The following is a 14,709-nucleotide window of genomic DNA, read 5'->3' on the forward strand; positions in this document are numbered from 1 at the left end:
TGACTCTTTAGCTTAAGATGGTTGTAGGGGATCCCCTGTCTAAGATTATGTTCTCTTAGCTTTGCTTTGGGATAAAACTTTACCTTACGTTAAAAAAAAAGAGATTCTTGGTCATGTTTGAGGTTAAGTTGTTCTATTCTATTGTAAGACAATGTTATCGATGACCAAATGACAAATATATCTGAAGGCATGGAGTAAATGATGCCATGTTCTTTGTCAAGGCAATATGCTTTGAAATTGTGAAAACATCCTCAATGGCAGTCCTATGGCTCCTAATGGTATAGGTAATATCCTAACTATTCTGATTGCTTATGTGTGTTTATAGGAGTACTGTACTTTTTGTTCTTTTTCATGTAGATGGTGATGGTATCACGGGGCCAAATCCAACCCCCCCACAAAAAAAAAAAACCAACTGTGCTTTCCATTTCAGTTCCATAGAAAAGTTGGAAAAAAAAACGTGTTGATCACCATTAAAGCAATCTCTTGGAATATTTGGAATGAATACAGCAACCAGAATATTGAAAATAAACAGCATTCATTAGGAGGAGAAATTGGAAAAATAATGCATTTTTCCTATGTTGTGTTAGTAAGTGATAAAATTGAGAGTTTTGAAGAGAAAATGAGGAAGAGAGAAGAGAGCTCGACAGAAACTGCTCTGGATAGGGGTCAACCACGACCCCCACTTACTCTTATTCACTTAAGTATTAAACAGTTACAAAACTACCCCTATTTAGTTACATTTTACATAAATCCTTATATCTCCCAATAGACTTACCCAAATTACATGAAATTGGTACTGCAAATAAATTTAAACAGGCTGAACAATATAATATCATCTCCATAAATTACAGCTAAGGTAAAATGACCAAAATGCCCTTCTGTTGATTTTCTAACAGTTACATCATGAGACATCCCATTTCCCTATTTATATTGTCTGAAGAAATTGGAGGATGATCATCTATCACACTCCTCATAGGGTTAAAACGTGTTTGTTTAGCATCATCCTCAAGATGGTTTGTTGAAACTTAATTTTGATGGTAGATGCAGAGGCAATCCTAGACAAGAGGGTGATGGGGGTGTAATTTGGGATTCATTATGGAGTATATTCGTCTTCTTTGCTGTTTTTGGGCAGTGTGAGTCCTAAATGGCAAAGTTGCAAGGTCTCCTACAGGGCCTTTGACTTTTTTTTTTTTTTTTTTGGAGAACTTCTATTGCCTCTCATGGTTGATGGAAAAGTTGTTACTGTTATTTCTTGGGCCTCTATAAAGAGAACTTCGAAAAATATTTGATGTGATGAGATTGAGGATATCATTGTCATTTAGCAGCACGTCCTTTAGATGTACCAAGAGTGTTGCAGACTCTCTTGGAGGGAAGGAGTCTCACTAGGATCTTGGTTTTGACAACTCAGTTTCTCTATGATTGCAATTTTGGTTTCTTATTGGCCTGGCAATTAGTTTTATGTTTTGTGCTTTCCAACTTTTGTACTTCATCATGTACTCCATGCTCATATTTGAGCTCTCTCATTTAGTTCTACTTTTCATTGCTTCCAAAAAATAAATACATGGATTTGATGATGACGAGCAATGATGGTGGAGTGTCTTGGCAGCATCGAAGCAGCCAAGGTTGATGGAGAGACCGATCATGGTTTTAGTCCAAAAGAGAATAAGGTCAAACTCAATAGAGAAGTCAGGAGGATAGTCCTCATCGAAGGCCAGACTTGCTTTGTTTGGGTTTTGATCAATGAATGAGGCTTGACTCTTAAGGCTGAGCATTTATTTGGATTACACAATTAATCATAAGAATATGCCTTCCTCCTCCAAAGGAAGGTTAGTACTGTCTATATCCTTTTATCAACAGTTTATTTTTTGCTTGTATCTATTGTATTTTTCATGTTCTTTCTTTTCTTTTTATATATATTTGTTTCTGTTTTTTATGTTTTTGTTTCATATTCTGCTTGTACCTTTCTGTGAAAGATTTGTTCTGATTCTATTGTATTTCTCATGTATTTTTCCATTTTTGTATATTAGCTAAATATTTACTATAACAATAAAGAAAATATTCATGTAGTCTCTTTTAGAACCCTTGCATGCAGGTTGTGTTTATAGCCCACTCAACAAAGTCAATATTGTTTCTAGCAGAAACCTAATGCCCATAAGAGGAACTTGATTTATGCTTCAACAGCCAAATGAAGTGAAAAGCTGTTATTAGCTGAACTAGTGGAAACCATTTCCGGTTAGTGGAAACCTGTGCATCAAGGACGAGTTCGTGTACTAAAATGGAAGATACTTGACTAAAACTGGATCCCATTAGGGAACCTTCCTTTGAAGAGATCATTCATTGAAGTTGTTGAGGAAGCTCATGAGACTAAGAGTTGGGAAAGCTCATTAATACCCCCAATAGGAAGAAGATGAGAGAAACCTGTCGTCTCCTAGCCCTATTCTCAGTTACAACACCTCATCAACCATAATCTGTTTGACACAGTGTCATCCACCTTCTGGTGGCTTCACTTAATTCTTGATGAGATGGGATTCCTCAATAGGAGGCAATCTACCACGTAGCCACATCCTCTAGCATGCAAAGGAAGGTCTAAGTGCCTTAGTGATGCTCCGGCACATAGGGACCTTGCAATTGCTGACCAAGAAGCAATAATGGTGACCCTTATTTGTGTCATTCAGCCGGGTGAAAAAAGAAGTGAAAAAATCTCATGAGAAAGGTGTTGGAATTAGTTGATGAACTTTGTGTGGGCATTGTAGAAGTGAGGGAATTCCTACATGTTTGGTACTAAGGATGATTGAGCTGGTACTCAAAGAATGCCAATTGAAGCTCAATGATAATTCTCTTTTGGAATATTAAGGTGTTGAAGAGCAAATATGACAGAGTCTGACATAACTCTCATAGTAAGAAGTCTTATAAAGTCAATTAATATGGTGGTGTCTTACAAGAGTCTCATAGAAAAGTCTCAGTTAAAGGTGTTTTAGTTATGTTAGTTTTTTATATGTTCAATTATTCAATTGTCTTTAGATTGAACTTCGATGGGAGTTCCTTCAGGAACTTTGGACGATCAGGATTTGGTGTGTGAGTTTGGACCAAGAGGTGCACACTCTTCTTCCTAGCCTTCTAGGAATTTCAGATTCTTTTTACATGTTTTCATGGGTTGATCATCCATGAAAGAACACTCCTTGCATATCGTAATTGTTGAAGGCGACTCCAAAACGGTTATCTTCTTAGGTTAAGGATGAAGGTAATTCTTGAAAGTTAGATCAGGAATACCTTCAGAGTGAAGACTTCACCATTCGATGAAAATTGAGTGGTTCCTCATTCTCCAATCAACTAACTCTCTTGCTAATACCTTTGTGAAGGTGAGTCATCTCTAGTTTTGGTTAATTATTAACATTAAGGACACATCTTTTTTTTTTTTTTTTTTCCGCTGATTTGCCTGTTTTTTCTCTTGGAATGAAATTTCTGCCTTTTCAAAACAAAAGAAAGAGTTTTCAGAAAAAAGAAAGGGTTGTCTCAAAGATGGAAGAAACCGGGCCAGACTCCCTAAAGAGGATCTTTAAGTAATAGGTTTTCTGGTGGCTTCATTGAAACAATTTTCTACTCCCGGATGAAGAAGATGAGCAAGAGTGACTCATGCAAGTCATTGTAGCTCATATTTGTAGAAACTTAAGAGTAGCCTGATTGGAGCTAGAATGACTCACACGAGTCATTGTATAGCTCATAATTTTTACAATCTATATCGATAAAATTTATATACTAGAGCAGGTTGAGATTTTCAAAGAAATCTCCTTTACATACCTTAGGATGTTATGAGTTGGATGCAATTTCCTTTATATTGTCTTTTTCTCTATCTTCTTAGAGTAGTATTTAATGTCTTCTTTCTTCATTCATGTTCTTTTTTATTGTTATGCTTTCTCAATTTGCTAAATTATAACTTCTCTTTGTTTCGTGCCTTTTTCCCTTTCCCACCCATTCATTTGTGGGTAGGGGGTGATGTGCCAGCATAACTCTCTTGAGTTAAGTTGGCTTATTTTATTTTTCCTAATAAATTTATAGTTGTTTATATTTTTAATGTATATAATTATTAGATTTTATGTTATCCAATTATTTTTTATGACAATCTTTTTTTCTTATATCTATTTAATTTATTGTTATCATTTTGCTTAATTTTAAAAATAATTATATAATTATAAATAGGATATAGAGACATATTTTAAATATTAATGTGCTCTTTGTACTTTAATTTCCAGAAGGCATTTAATTATGTGTTTAATACACCATTTTCTTGATTTAGTATCATTAATTAATTTTTATATGTTATTTATTTATATTAAATTATTGTATTAGACAATCAATTAAATTCAGTCCATTTTTATTTTGAATTATTTGTATCTTAAAGATTTTAATTCTTCTATTATTTCAATTTTTTACTTCAATATCTTTTAGTATTATTTAAATTTTTTCATATTTATTATATTTATATAGAACCTTTGTTCTTGTACTTCTTATATTACTTCTAAAAAATTATTCACTATTTTATATTTATAAATTTAATATATGAAATTACATTATAATTTATAAAATATATTTATAATGAAAATTACAGCCCGTTTAGTAGCCGAATTGGTTCGATCATAACTCTATCTACAACTGGTGAATTCGTATTTTTCCCTGGAAATCTACGCTTTCAGAATGCGAACAAAAATTCATAACCATTAACGGGGAAAAGTTCTTGAAAGTTCTCTGCATCTGGCAGTATCGGACAAGGAAACATGGCATCGACGAGCAAGAGAAGAAACCAATGGGAACGGTTGGGGTTCGAATTGGGCATAAGAGGGTACAACGACGACGACACAATTGGGGAAGGCAAATGGAAGGATTTGGATCTAGATCTTTTGGAGAAAATATTTCAGAAAGTTGGACTCGAGGAGAGGATTCTGGGTCTACCTTTCGTCTGCAAATCATGGCATAAAGCTCTCCGCGGTAATCTTTGTTGGAAATCTCTCAATTTTCGACAACTCAGCCCCAAGTTCAGGGACAGATTCTGCCGAACCTACCTTTGCCATGATCGTTTCTCCGTCGCTGGGCTACTGAAACTTCTTGCGAGTCGTGGTGGATCGTCCGTCCAGGATCTCGTATTCAATAAAGACGATGATATCACTGTTGATGCCTTGGCTTACGCCGCGGACAAGTGAGTTCCCTTGTAATAAAAACCCTTCGTCTTTAATTACTTTTTGTTTTTTGCAGGGAGAAATAAATCCCATTTAACCATTGTTGCAGGTGCCCAGGAGTAAAAACGATTACACTACGAGACTACAGATACATGGGAAACGATAAACGTCTTCCAAGCATAATATCAAAATGGAAGGATCTTGAGCAGTTGACCATGGCAGACATCCCCTGCTGGTTCGCTGAAATCCTGAAGGAAGTGGGTGCTAATTGCGAGAAAATGGTGGAACTCAGAATCTATGGCATGATCGACTACAGGGAAACAACTGCCATTGTTGACTTCCTCCCAAAGATCCGACGTTTGTATCTCTATGATTCTTACTTGATCAGGAAGGACCTTCTGAAACTTCTCCAGGGCTGCAAGGAGCTGCAAGTGCTTGCCTTGAAAAACGGCGTCTGCTTCACGGTTGACGAAGAGATGGAGCAGAAGGCTTCCCATATCGACTCATTTGACCTCAAGCAAGCCTTCTTCGTCTTCAGATGAATTTATGATAGCGTTCCCAGGCCTGTAAGTAACCAAACCGGTTAAGCATATGGTTTTGCATCTGCTCAAGAAATTTATGCTAATACCATTCAACTGATTTCTTTATTTTAATATAGAAATAAAAATAAAAATATGTATTAAACCCATGTATATTAACCATGCGGTCTGATGTCTTTATATTGGTAAAATATTTTTTATTTTATTATTACTTTTTTTTTAAAAAATTTAATTGTAAATTAAAATATACATTAAAACCATAGCCAATAAGAATGCAGAATGATTTGGTGCGCCGCCATTGTTTGTATTAGTGCTAGTAGGATTCAGATTCAACCCTTTTGACATTGAGTTGGGTACTATTTGAGAAGGATGCTTGGATTGGGGGATGTTCTACTTGGTCTCCATCCGTCGAGTTAACATTTACGACTTCCATCCCCATAAGTTCATTGGTATGAAACATGAATCCAATTTTATTAGTTCCTTTTTCTTTTACAAAGATATTCATTTCATGTCATCTCAATTGGTTTTCTTCCTCATCATATCTTTCGATCTTGACTCAATCTTGTGTTCACTAGATTGCTATCGATTCTTTTCTTGTTCATTGTTGAAAGTCTCTTTTTTCTTCTTGACCTTAATTCTTCGTTATGGTCTTGAGATGCCTGTCTTTCAATCTTGTTTTCACCCAACACTTACCAATTCATTTCTTGCTCATCATTTAATGTCTCTCTTCCTTCTTCACCTTATTTCTTCTTTATCATCTTGAGATGCATGTCTTTCAATCTTGTTTACACCCAACTGCTATTGATTTATTTCTTGATCATCGTTGAATGTCTCTTGTTTCCTTATTGACCTTATCTTTTCGTTACCCTCTTGAGATGCTTGTATTTCAATCTCGTCTTCACCCAATTGCTACTGGTTCATTTCTTGTTCATCATTGAATGTCTCTTTTTCCTTCTTGACCTTATTTATTCCTTATATTTGATAAAAAATTACACAATGGCGATAGAGAAAGAGTAGTACTTTTTCACTACAGGGGAGCCTAAATATCCCAAAGGAAATCGGCCAGATTGAAGGGCAGCCAATCGTTTCTAGAAGGCCACTCTCGCCTTCCAAATCATTACGTCCCAGTGTCAATTGGTCAGCCACAAGAGATCACTCGTCTTCCACATATTGCAGGTAGACTCTAACTACTATTGTGCCACCAAAATGACCTAAACCATGCATGAATACGGGCTTAGCAAGGTAGGCTTAGTAAGATCATGCATCAAATCATGTATGTTTCTTGTTTAATTCTGGTTTACATCCCTCCCTAGTTTTAATTGTCCTGCAATTCTTGGAGCTATTACATATATTTGACGTACGTATGTGTTGATCATCTTCTTGTAATTGGTTGCAGGTGTAGTTTGATTCTTGCGTATTATGTATAGTCCACTACCATGGAAAAGAAAAATAGATCAGTACAAGTGATTCGAGTGTTAGAGTACTCGACATGAGACCATTCCAAGATGAAGTTGTTTCTTCTCTTGATGCGAATCCTTTGATGAGTTCTTCGCTGCCAACAGAGACTTTCACGATAGACTTCTCTGTTGATTAGTCGACAAAGCCTGCGGAGACATCATTCTGCTTGCAAACTAGACCATCTGTTGCTTTTGTAGTGACGGAGTCTGATGAGATATGATCCTTGATGATGATGCCAGCAACAGTACTACTTGCTGATCAGCCCTTATATAATAATGAGTTGATAATGATGCTGTCAGCATTACCACTTGTTTGTTAGCCCTTATACGATGACTCAATGATGATGTCCACAAAATTACCACTTACAGCAGCCTTTCGACGATCAGTTCGTCATGTCTACAACAGTCCCATTTGTTGATCAGCCCACATAGGATGACTTGATGATGATGCCCACAACAGTACCAATTACTGATCATCGGTGCTCAGGGTGCTCAGACGGTCAGTTCATCATGCCTACTGCAGTCCCATTTGCTGATCAGCCCACATTTGATGGTTTGATGATCATGCCTACAACAATACCACTTATTGATCATCAGCCCTCAGACGATCGGTCCATCATGTATGCAGTAGTTCCACTCGCTGATCAGGCCTCAGATGATCATTTCACCATGTCTGCCTCAGTACATGTCTAACTGACCAGACCTCAGACGATGAGTGCATCATGCCTCAGAAGTGATTGTTGATCAGCCCTGGCACAGCTTCATCGCGCCCGCACCACTTGCAGATGTGAGGAGTAAGTGTGGTTCAGATGGGAACTGAATGCCATGGCCAGCCACTGCTGCAGATAATTCTGGATGAGCCCATCTTTCCTCACAGGCTAGCTTGACGGACCACTCGCATTTGACCTGCTCAATACTGGACTCATCATCGGAGCCTGATTTTCTAAATCCTGCCACGGATTTCAATGATCTTCTGGGCGACATCGTTATTGATTTATGGTCATTTAAGCAGCCAAGCTTTGAGCACTGATGATCAATTCTTTTATTCGTTTATTCTTGTTTAAACACAAAATATTAATTTACACACACCGAGTGGAAGGAGATAGGTGAAGTCTCGTACCAGAGAGAAGCAATCATAGTAATGCACGTAAGAATACAATATTTAGGTTGAACCCTGGGAGTAAATGCAGTTTGTTTCGAATTCATATACGACTTTCAGAACAAGAAGTAAAGTGGTGTAAACGAATTGTTAGAATGAATAATTCCACACAGGTTGATATCAAGAAATTGACATCATTGAAGGGGTCTCTTAACTTTGGTTAGTAATTTAGAAATGATTTGGATCTAATTTTAACATAGTAACCAAGTAGTACAACTACCTCGTTAGAACCTATCAGTAGCGAGAATCATAGAATACTGGAAAACCATCAAACTATGAAACATTTAGAGTGGTCAAGGATCAGGTTTGGCTCTCCTCTTATCCAATGTATTCAATAATTATCTACTATTGCATAAACGATTGCGTGGGATACAAGTGATAGTCTAATGCAGAACAAAATCGACATCTCAATGAACATATAAATATCCATAATAATGAGAAATGAAATTTTGAAAGAAAGCAACCCAGAACCTCTCTATTCGGTGAATTGTTGCACAAGACCCACCTGAACCTCCTATGTAGTGGCACGTTGGGATGCTTCAAACCCAAGCTACACGCTCTGCTGCTTCAGCTGGTTCTGGTCTAAAAGAAGCCTAGCCTCTAGATGAACAAAATTTATCGGAGATCCTCTCTCATCTTACACCTGCGAAACTTTATTTTTTGTCAAACATGCATCAGTTTTCTGCACTATGTAACTCTTCTGTGAAAAGAAATGAACTGAGACAATAAAGAAGACCACAGGATCAGGTAAAAATGTATTTGCACAGATGGTCCAATTCCACCAATGCTTTTCTTCAATATCTACATAATTTCCTTCAATCAAGGGAATTCAGAAAAGTTAAGCATATTTTCCTCAACTCCCTTCTTCAATATTCCATATTCTCTCTACTTAGTTTGCAGAAGCATATTCTATCCTTGCATTGGATGTTTTGGATACTTCCAGGTATCTTCTCTCAGCAGCTCCCATTTAGGCCTTCAAATCTGTTCAAAATTTGAGTTCCTCAAATTGATTACAGAGGCATTTTGTTTTGAAATCAATATTCAGTGTGTAGTGGCCCAATCACCACATTAAGGTTTCTTAGTTTGAAGTCTTTGAGATATTTACCTCTCAAGGCACTGATTTATGATCAGAATTGCATACGGGAAAATATTAATAGTTAAAATCTTCAATGATCTTTGACCTATCATAAGACCTTTCTGAATGAAGAATGACATAAATGAGACTAATAATATGTGAGAGCCAATAGCTATAACACGTGAGCATTGGGACCTATACACTTATTGTTGAATTAAAATTGTCACTCCTACAAACCCAGATGCAATCAATGTCATATTGTACTAAATGAAGACAGAGAAAGAGCTAACAAATAAAAGAAATACAGAGGAAATAATTTGCAATAAGATGTGAGACATTTTCCAAGTGAAAATCTTCACAACACTCAAGACTAGGTGGGTTATTAATTTCATAAATGCGGGTAAAGTTGCCCCAGTTTGCCAGAAATTTTGCATAAACAAGACTTACTAGGAATTCAGACTCCTAACAAAAAGAAAATGCAAACAGGATATCCAATCATGCCAGATGGGTAAGGATGTTACTCAGACTTGGTTTCCAGGTTGGCAAAAGAAAGGTGAAAGAGAGTTTTTTAATTGGCTGCCTGTTTTATGTTTTTGTTGTTAATTTTTTTTAAAAAGTTCGTTGCGGCTAGGAGCAAGTAATCTAAAACCCACTTCCAAGTCTGGTTTCGTTAGGATTCACCATGGAGACAAATCACCTGTTACAGTCTGACAATATATTACACAGTTTTACTTGGACACTACCATATATATTACTTTGTATAAAATCTTAGAGCTGATTTCATCTTTCGGAAGGGTGCAGGATTGAGATCTTTGGATTTTGGATTGAGCTAGGTTAGGTGAGACTAACCTCAGGTTGGGTCAGCATGAACTCAAGCCGAACCAATCCAAGCCATGCACCTCGTACTGTCATCATTGATCTACAACAGTTGATTGCCTAGTTTAGTTCCATCATTGGACAGGTCTTAGCAGAAGCTACCGCATATTGCTTGATCAAAGCTCATGCATATGCACTGGAATCCACATAAACAGATGAAAATAAATCACTAAAATCTCTTTAAGAATAATTACTTTTACTACATTCCACATAAAATCTATGATTTAAAAGACAGTCAGTGAGGTACCTTGGGAATGATCAACTTCCCCAATAGTCTCTGGTGTCACCTTTTCTGAAAAATAAGAAACAGTTATGAGGTCAGAAGTTACATAACAACAGGGGCACTCTACATAAAGATACTGTTAATGTTGGATTCAAGTTCATCTCAAAATGACTAGGCGAAGTTAGGAAGCCTCTTCCCAATTAATAAGCGTAAGATTTTTCTAATCCTGGAACAAAGTCTCCTAGTAAGATTATTCTCAACAACACCACCTCACATGTGAACCCTCTTCATAAATCTAACAAATAGACAAACTTTGGGTGCATGTACAGGTACCTGTCTAATTCCATATTAAAGTTGAGTCCACATCTATCCTAAAATGATTAGCCGAAATTAGGACACCTCTTTCCAAGTAATTTACACTATTTTTTTTCTAATATTGTATCTATGTAACACCATTTTTAACACTCTTCCTCATGTGTGAACCCTCTTTGTGGCCCTTAGACATAGACAACTTTGACTGGAAGCTCACATAAAATCACCTGGACAGGGACCATGTTAAATTTGAGTCCATGTTAATCCTAAAATGACTAACCGGATTTAGGAGGCTACTTCTGAGGTAATAAGTACAAGATCTTTCAAATCCTTCATCCAAGTAGGATATTCTAACACTCCACATATGTAGGCGCCCCTTTATGTCTCCTATACATAGACAACTTTAGGTGAAGGCCCATGTGCACCTAATACCTTGTTAACGTTGGGTCTAAGACCATTCTAAAATGACTAGCTGAAGTTAGGAGGCATCTTCCCAAGTTATAGGCACAAAAGTTTTCTTATCCTAGATCTATGTGGGACTATTATTCACAAATAGTCCAAACAAAGGCTAATAAAGGAGATTTTCATCAATAGCCCGCCCAAATAAACATTCCCACAATAAAGAAAAATAGAAAAAAATATCAATTATGTTTCATATTTATATTTTTACAATTAGAATAAAGCCAAGATCAAGGGGTTTCCAACTCAAGAGTAAATTCTCAAAATCTTCCAAATTTCTTGCTTTAACCAAGACAGTACTTGGCACATCTTCATGAGGGGTTTTTTTTTTTTTTGAAATAAGGCGTGAATTATTTTTAAAAAATTGTGTAGCACAAGGAGATCTTCCTCATGGAGTGTTGTTATACATGAACTACTTTCAGAAATGTAGCAGGTGCTCATTTCGGTAGCCAGTGGAGCTTGCAAGTCCTGTATAAGGTTTGGGAAATGCTCCCTCTCCTTTGTGAGGGGGCTTTAAAAGCTCAATTTTCAACAAAGAAGAAAAAATAATTAGAAGAGTGAATTACACTGGATCCTTCTTCATTGCTGTCAAGGTTTATTTGCCAAGTATGTGGGAAAAGGGTTATACACATAGAGTTTAACAGTAGTCAGATTCAGAAAATACACATAGAGAAAGCTCCAATATGATTTTCAATTTTTAATATAGCACATAGATTTGTCATGAGGAGTAAATATTCAAGCAAGTTGTAAAAAAATCTAGTGCCAATTTAAGTACCTCATAAATTAAAAAACAAGTACATACACTTTATTTAAAACTGACAACAGACATAACATATGAATCTAACTGATTCAAAGAGAAAATAAACGAAATTTACTCAATGAAATGGTAAAATGTACAAGAAGTGAGCTACCTTGTGAAAAACCTGTTGAAAGCATCCTATCTACGTTATCAATACGCCGTTGTATTGATTTGAGTAGCATGTTCAGTGAAGAAACCCTCTTACGAACACCTGATATTTTTGCTGCATATTGCATAATGAATGGCAAAGGTGCATCTTCTAACAGCTTATCAAGTTCTGCAAATTTGAAAAATAGAACGAAATGACTTTCAGACCACTAAGGAATACAATGTAAATGGGACTGGAATCACCACATAAGAAAAAATGAAGAAACCCATGATGAAACTCAAAATGGAGAAATTAAATAAAGCAGTTACAAAAGAAGTGAGTAAGAATATTCATGAAAATATAAATAGTAAACCAAACACTTCCATTTCCTGTCTAGTTATAAGTGTTTCAGCAATCAACATAACATGCCATAATATTTGATAGCTCATGCTTGAGAATTGCAAATGAAAAGGAATGTGAAGCAACTGTGAGACACTGAAATATTTGCTTGAATCAGAAACTTAAGGAGCTGCAGCTTCCTACAATTGCCAAACTGCCAAATATGCAGAAAATAGCTAAGTTTGACATAAGCTAAGATTTGTTAACCTTTTCAATTGCAATACCTAACATACATAGTGAACACACTTCACCACATATTTTCAGCTCAGAAATGGGGTTGGCAACATTTACAAATCAATAAAAAATATTCATGTATGCTATAAGAATAAGGATTGTTTCAATGTCAGACAAAGACAAAGTCACTGCATGTCACTGTTCAATTCCAAGTCTACTAGGAAAGTGTTGAAGTTTTGTAAAAGGCATGGACTTCGTTCCTGGTTAAAAATTGGATCTCATTCTCAACAGCAGGGATGCTATTAGCTCAGGAAAAAGTGTGTGGCTCCACAAACAGAGGGAGAGAGAGAGAGAGCACATAAGTAATAGCATCTTTAAGGTCGTTTTCAACCAGTAATCGCCCAATAAATGAACACATCTAAGTAGGAAAAAGCAACGTGCCAGGAAGAACCATGACGTTCATTGTTGTCATTTCAAATAAGAATAGCAACAAACTCCTTGAAAGATCCCAAAAGTAGGAGTTGGCATCTCAATATTATACACCATATCAAGACCCTTATAATCACATACATGTATGAGGCCATATAAGCCTGTCTCAGTCTAAAAATTACAAAAGAGTCAAAATAATGATATATCATTTTTTCAAAAAAAAAATGTACTGTATGCCATGCCATAAAAAAAGAAAATGTATTATTTCCTACCAACTCTTCAAAATCCGAGACGTATCGGATGATGTGCATATCATATCGCCAAGATGTGCCCCTTCCCCAAAAGGGAAGACCAAATCAGACACATTATGGGTTTCAGACCTCTATGCATGAGCAGTAAAAAGTGAAGAGTGACACTACAAGGGAGACTGAAATGGGGTTACAAGTCAACAGGCCCCGAATGCAGTGCACCATGGTGGCCTATAAGCGAAATATAGTCCATCACTGTCAATAAGAAGTGACACATGGCATGTTAAAATATCTTCCTCCAAGTTTCGCCACCTTTCTATGGCTGGCAGTGCGAGCTGCAGGTGCTTGGAGGCGAAATTCCAGCAATCGTTCCATCACATGATGCAGTGACACACACACTACTGTACAAACCATCTCACTCCCTTGTGTCAGCAATACACAGTTGAGGAACCCAGGTGCTTTTTTCTTTGAATGTTCTCAAAGAAAACTTATCAAACGATCTCGAGAACACGAGTTCTAAATCACAAGAATTTCACTCAAACAAACAGAAATAAGTATATAATCACCGGAGACAAAGAAAACCTACCGTTCATAAGACGATCGAGCGCCGCGGACAACTGGTCCTGGCTCATAGCGACATTCTCTGATCTGGAATCAAAATCCTTGATAACATCACCGATCATTGACGAAATGGCTTTAGCCAAAGCATCCGAACCGTCATTCCCCTGATCCCGCCGGTCAATGTTCGAAGAAGTGGAAGCCTCCAGGTCTGATCTCCTTTCATCAATAGAATTGGCGATAACTTCTCCTGTAGCTCCAGCAGGCCGACACTCATTGAGAGCACCCGTATCTTCACCAGACATTGCTGCAAATTTTCACTCCTTGACCGGCAAAGAAGAACGACACAGTTATTTGGAGGTTTCGGGTTTCAAGAACGGAACCTATAAAGTGATTCGCTAGCAGAGTTTTTTTGTCTGTTAGATCGTTGGTAGGTGGCACGGAGTTAGCCCAACTCGAACCAACGCAGGCTTGGGCCTTAATCTTGAGCTTGAACTTGAAAATTTTAAATGAGGCCTAAACGGGTGCTTGCGGGCCACAGCTATTTGACGGAACCCGATGTGGATCCGGTCGGAGTCACGGAGCTTTAAAAGACCCGGAAGAAGATTTGGCCTCTATCCCTCGGGTCCGACATAAGGTGAACCGCTGGGATTTACTTACGACCCCCGACTTTTACTGATTTTGTGGGACCACCTTTTGATCGAATTAGTCCTCTAATTGTAAGACACGTTGCAGTCTTACTG

The 14,709-nt window shown here is 37.1% G+C and overlaps 2 protein-coding genes across 11 annotated transcripts; one reads left to right on the plus strand and one right to left on the minus strand.

Annotated features, from left to right (window-relative positions):
- The first annotated feature begins 1,612 nt into the window (after nucleotides 1-1,612).
- On the plus strand, nucleotides 1,613-8,348 carry LOC137953955 (F-box/LRR-repeat protein At3g48880-like). Of its 5 annotated transcripts, none has more exons than XR_011112454.1 (4): nucleotides 1,613-1,826; nucleotides 4,757-5,191; nucleotides 5,281-6,886; nucleotides 7,107-8,348. XR_011112454.1 is itself a non-coding variant. In XM_068801525.1 (4 exons), exons 1-3 carry the CDS (start codon nucleotides 1,804-1,806, stop codon nucleotides 5,711-5,713), a joined length of 891 nt encoding a protein of 296 aa, XP_068657626.1. In that variant the 5' UTR covers nucleotides 1,613-1,803; the 3' UTR covers nucleotides 5,714-5,737; nucleotides 7,107-8,348. The 5 variants fall into 5 exon arrangements, 4 of the variants coding, with proteins under 4 accessions (XP_068657626.1, XP_068657627.1, XP_068657628.1 ...); XM_068801525.1 differs by having other exon boundaries at nucleotides 5,281-5,737; XM_068801526.1 differs by lacking the exon at nucleotides 7,107-8,348 and having other exon boundaries at nucleotides 5,281-5,737; nucleotides 6,717-7,097.
- A 276-nt stretch (nucleotides 8,349-8,624) lies between these two features.
- Nucleotides 8,625-14,345, minus strand: LOC137953920 (uncharacterized). Of its 6 annotated transcripts, none has more exons than XM_068801477.1 (5): nucleotides 13,995-14,345; nucleotides 12,183-12,347; nucleotides 10,525-10,569; nucleotides 10,251-10,413; nucleotides 8,625-8,969 (listed from the first exon to the last, which is right to left on the minus strand). In XM_068801477.1, exons 1-4 carry the CDS (start codon nucleotides 14,269-14,271, stop codon nucleotides 10,394-10,396), a joined length of 507 nt encoding a protein of 168 aa, XP_068657578.1. In that variant the 5' UTR covers nucleotides 14,272-14,345; the 3' UTR covers nucleotides 8,625-8,969; nucleotides 10,251-10,393. The 6 variants fall into 6 exon arrangements, with proteins under 6 accessions (XP_068657578.1, XP_068657576.1, XP_068657577.1 ...); XM_068801475.1 differs by having other exon boundaries at nucleotides 8,625-8,977; XM_068801476.1 differs by having other exon boundaries at nucleotides 8,625-9,307.
- Between the last annotated feature and the right edge of the window lie 364 nt (nucleotides 14,346-14,709).

Source organism: Aristolochia californica, unplaced genomic scaffold (genome assembly GCF_029961685.1).
Source record: "Aristolochia californica isolate CCGP_79_NKW_82.1479 unplaced genomic scaffold, dmAriCali1.0.hap1 SCAF_16, whole genome shotgun sequence".
Lineage (NCBI taxonomy): Eukaryota > Viridiplantae > Streptophyta > Magnoliopsida > Piperales > Aristolochiaceae > Aristolochia > Aristolochia californica.

Excerpts from the sequence above, each read along its gene's own strand:
- LOC137953955 (XM_068801525.1), top strand. The coding sequence starts at position 1,804 with ATGCCTTCCTCCTCCAAAGGAAG. Across the intron at positions 1,827-4,756 it reads CCTTCCTCCTCCAAAGGAAG|TATCGGACAAGGAAACATGG; the intron begins GTTAGTACTGTC and ends TGCATCTGGCAG. Across the intron at positions 5,192-5,280 it reads TTGGCTTACGCCGCGGACAA|GTGCCCAGGAGTAAAAACGA; the intron begins GTGAGTTCCCTT and ends CCATTGTTGCAG.
- LOC137953920 (XM_068801477.1), bottom strand. The coding sequence starts at position 14,271 with ATGTCTGGTGAAGATACGGGTGCTCTCAATGAGTGTCGGCCTGCTGGA. Across the intron at positions 10,570-12,182 it reads TTCAACAGGTTTTTCACAAG|AAAAGGTGACACCAGAGACT; the intron begins GTAGCTCACTTC and ends CTTATTTTTCAG. Across the intron at positions 10,414-10,524 it reads GGAAGTTGATCATTCCCAAG|TGCATATGCATGAGCTTTGA; the intron begins GTACCTCACTGA and ends TGTGGATTCCAG.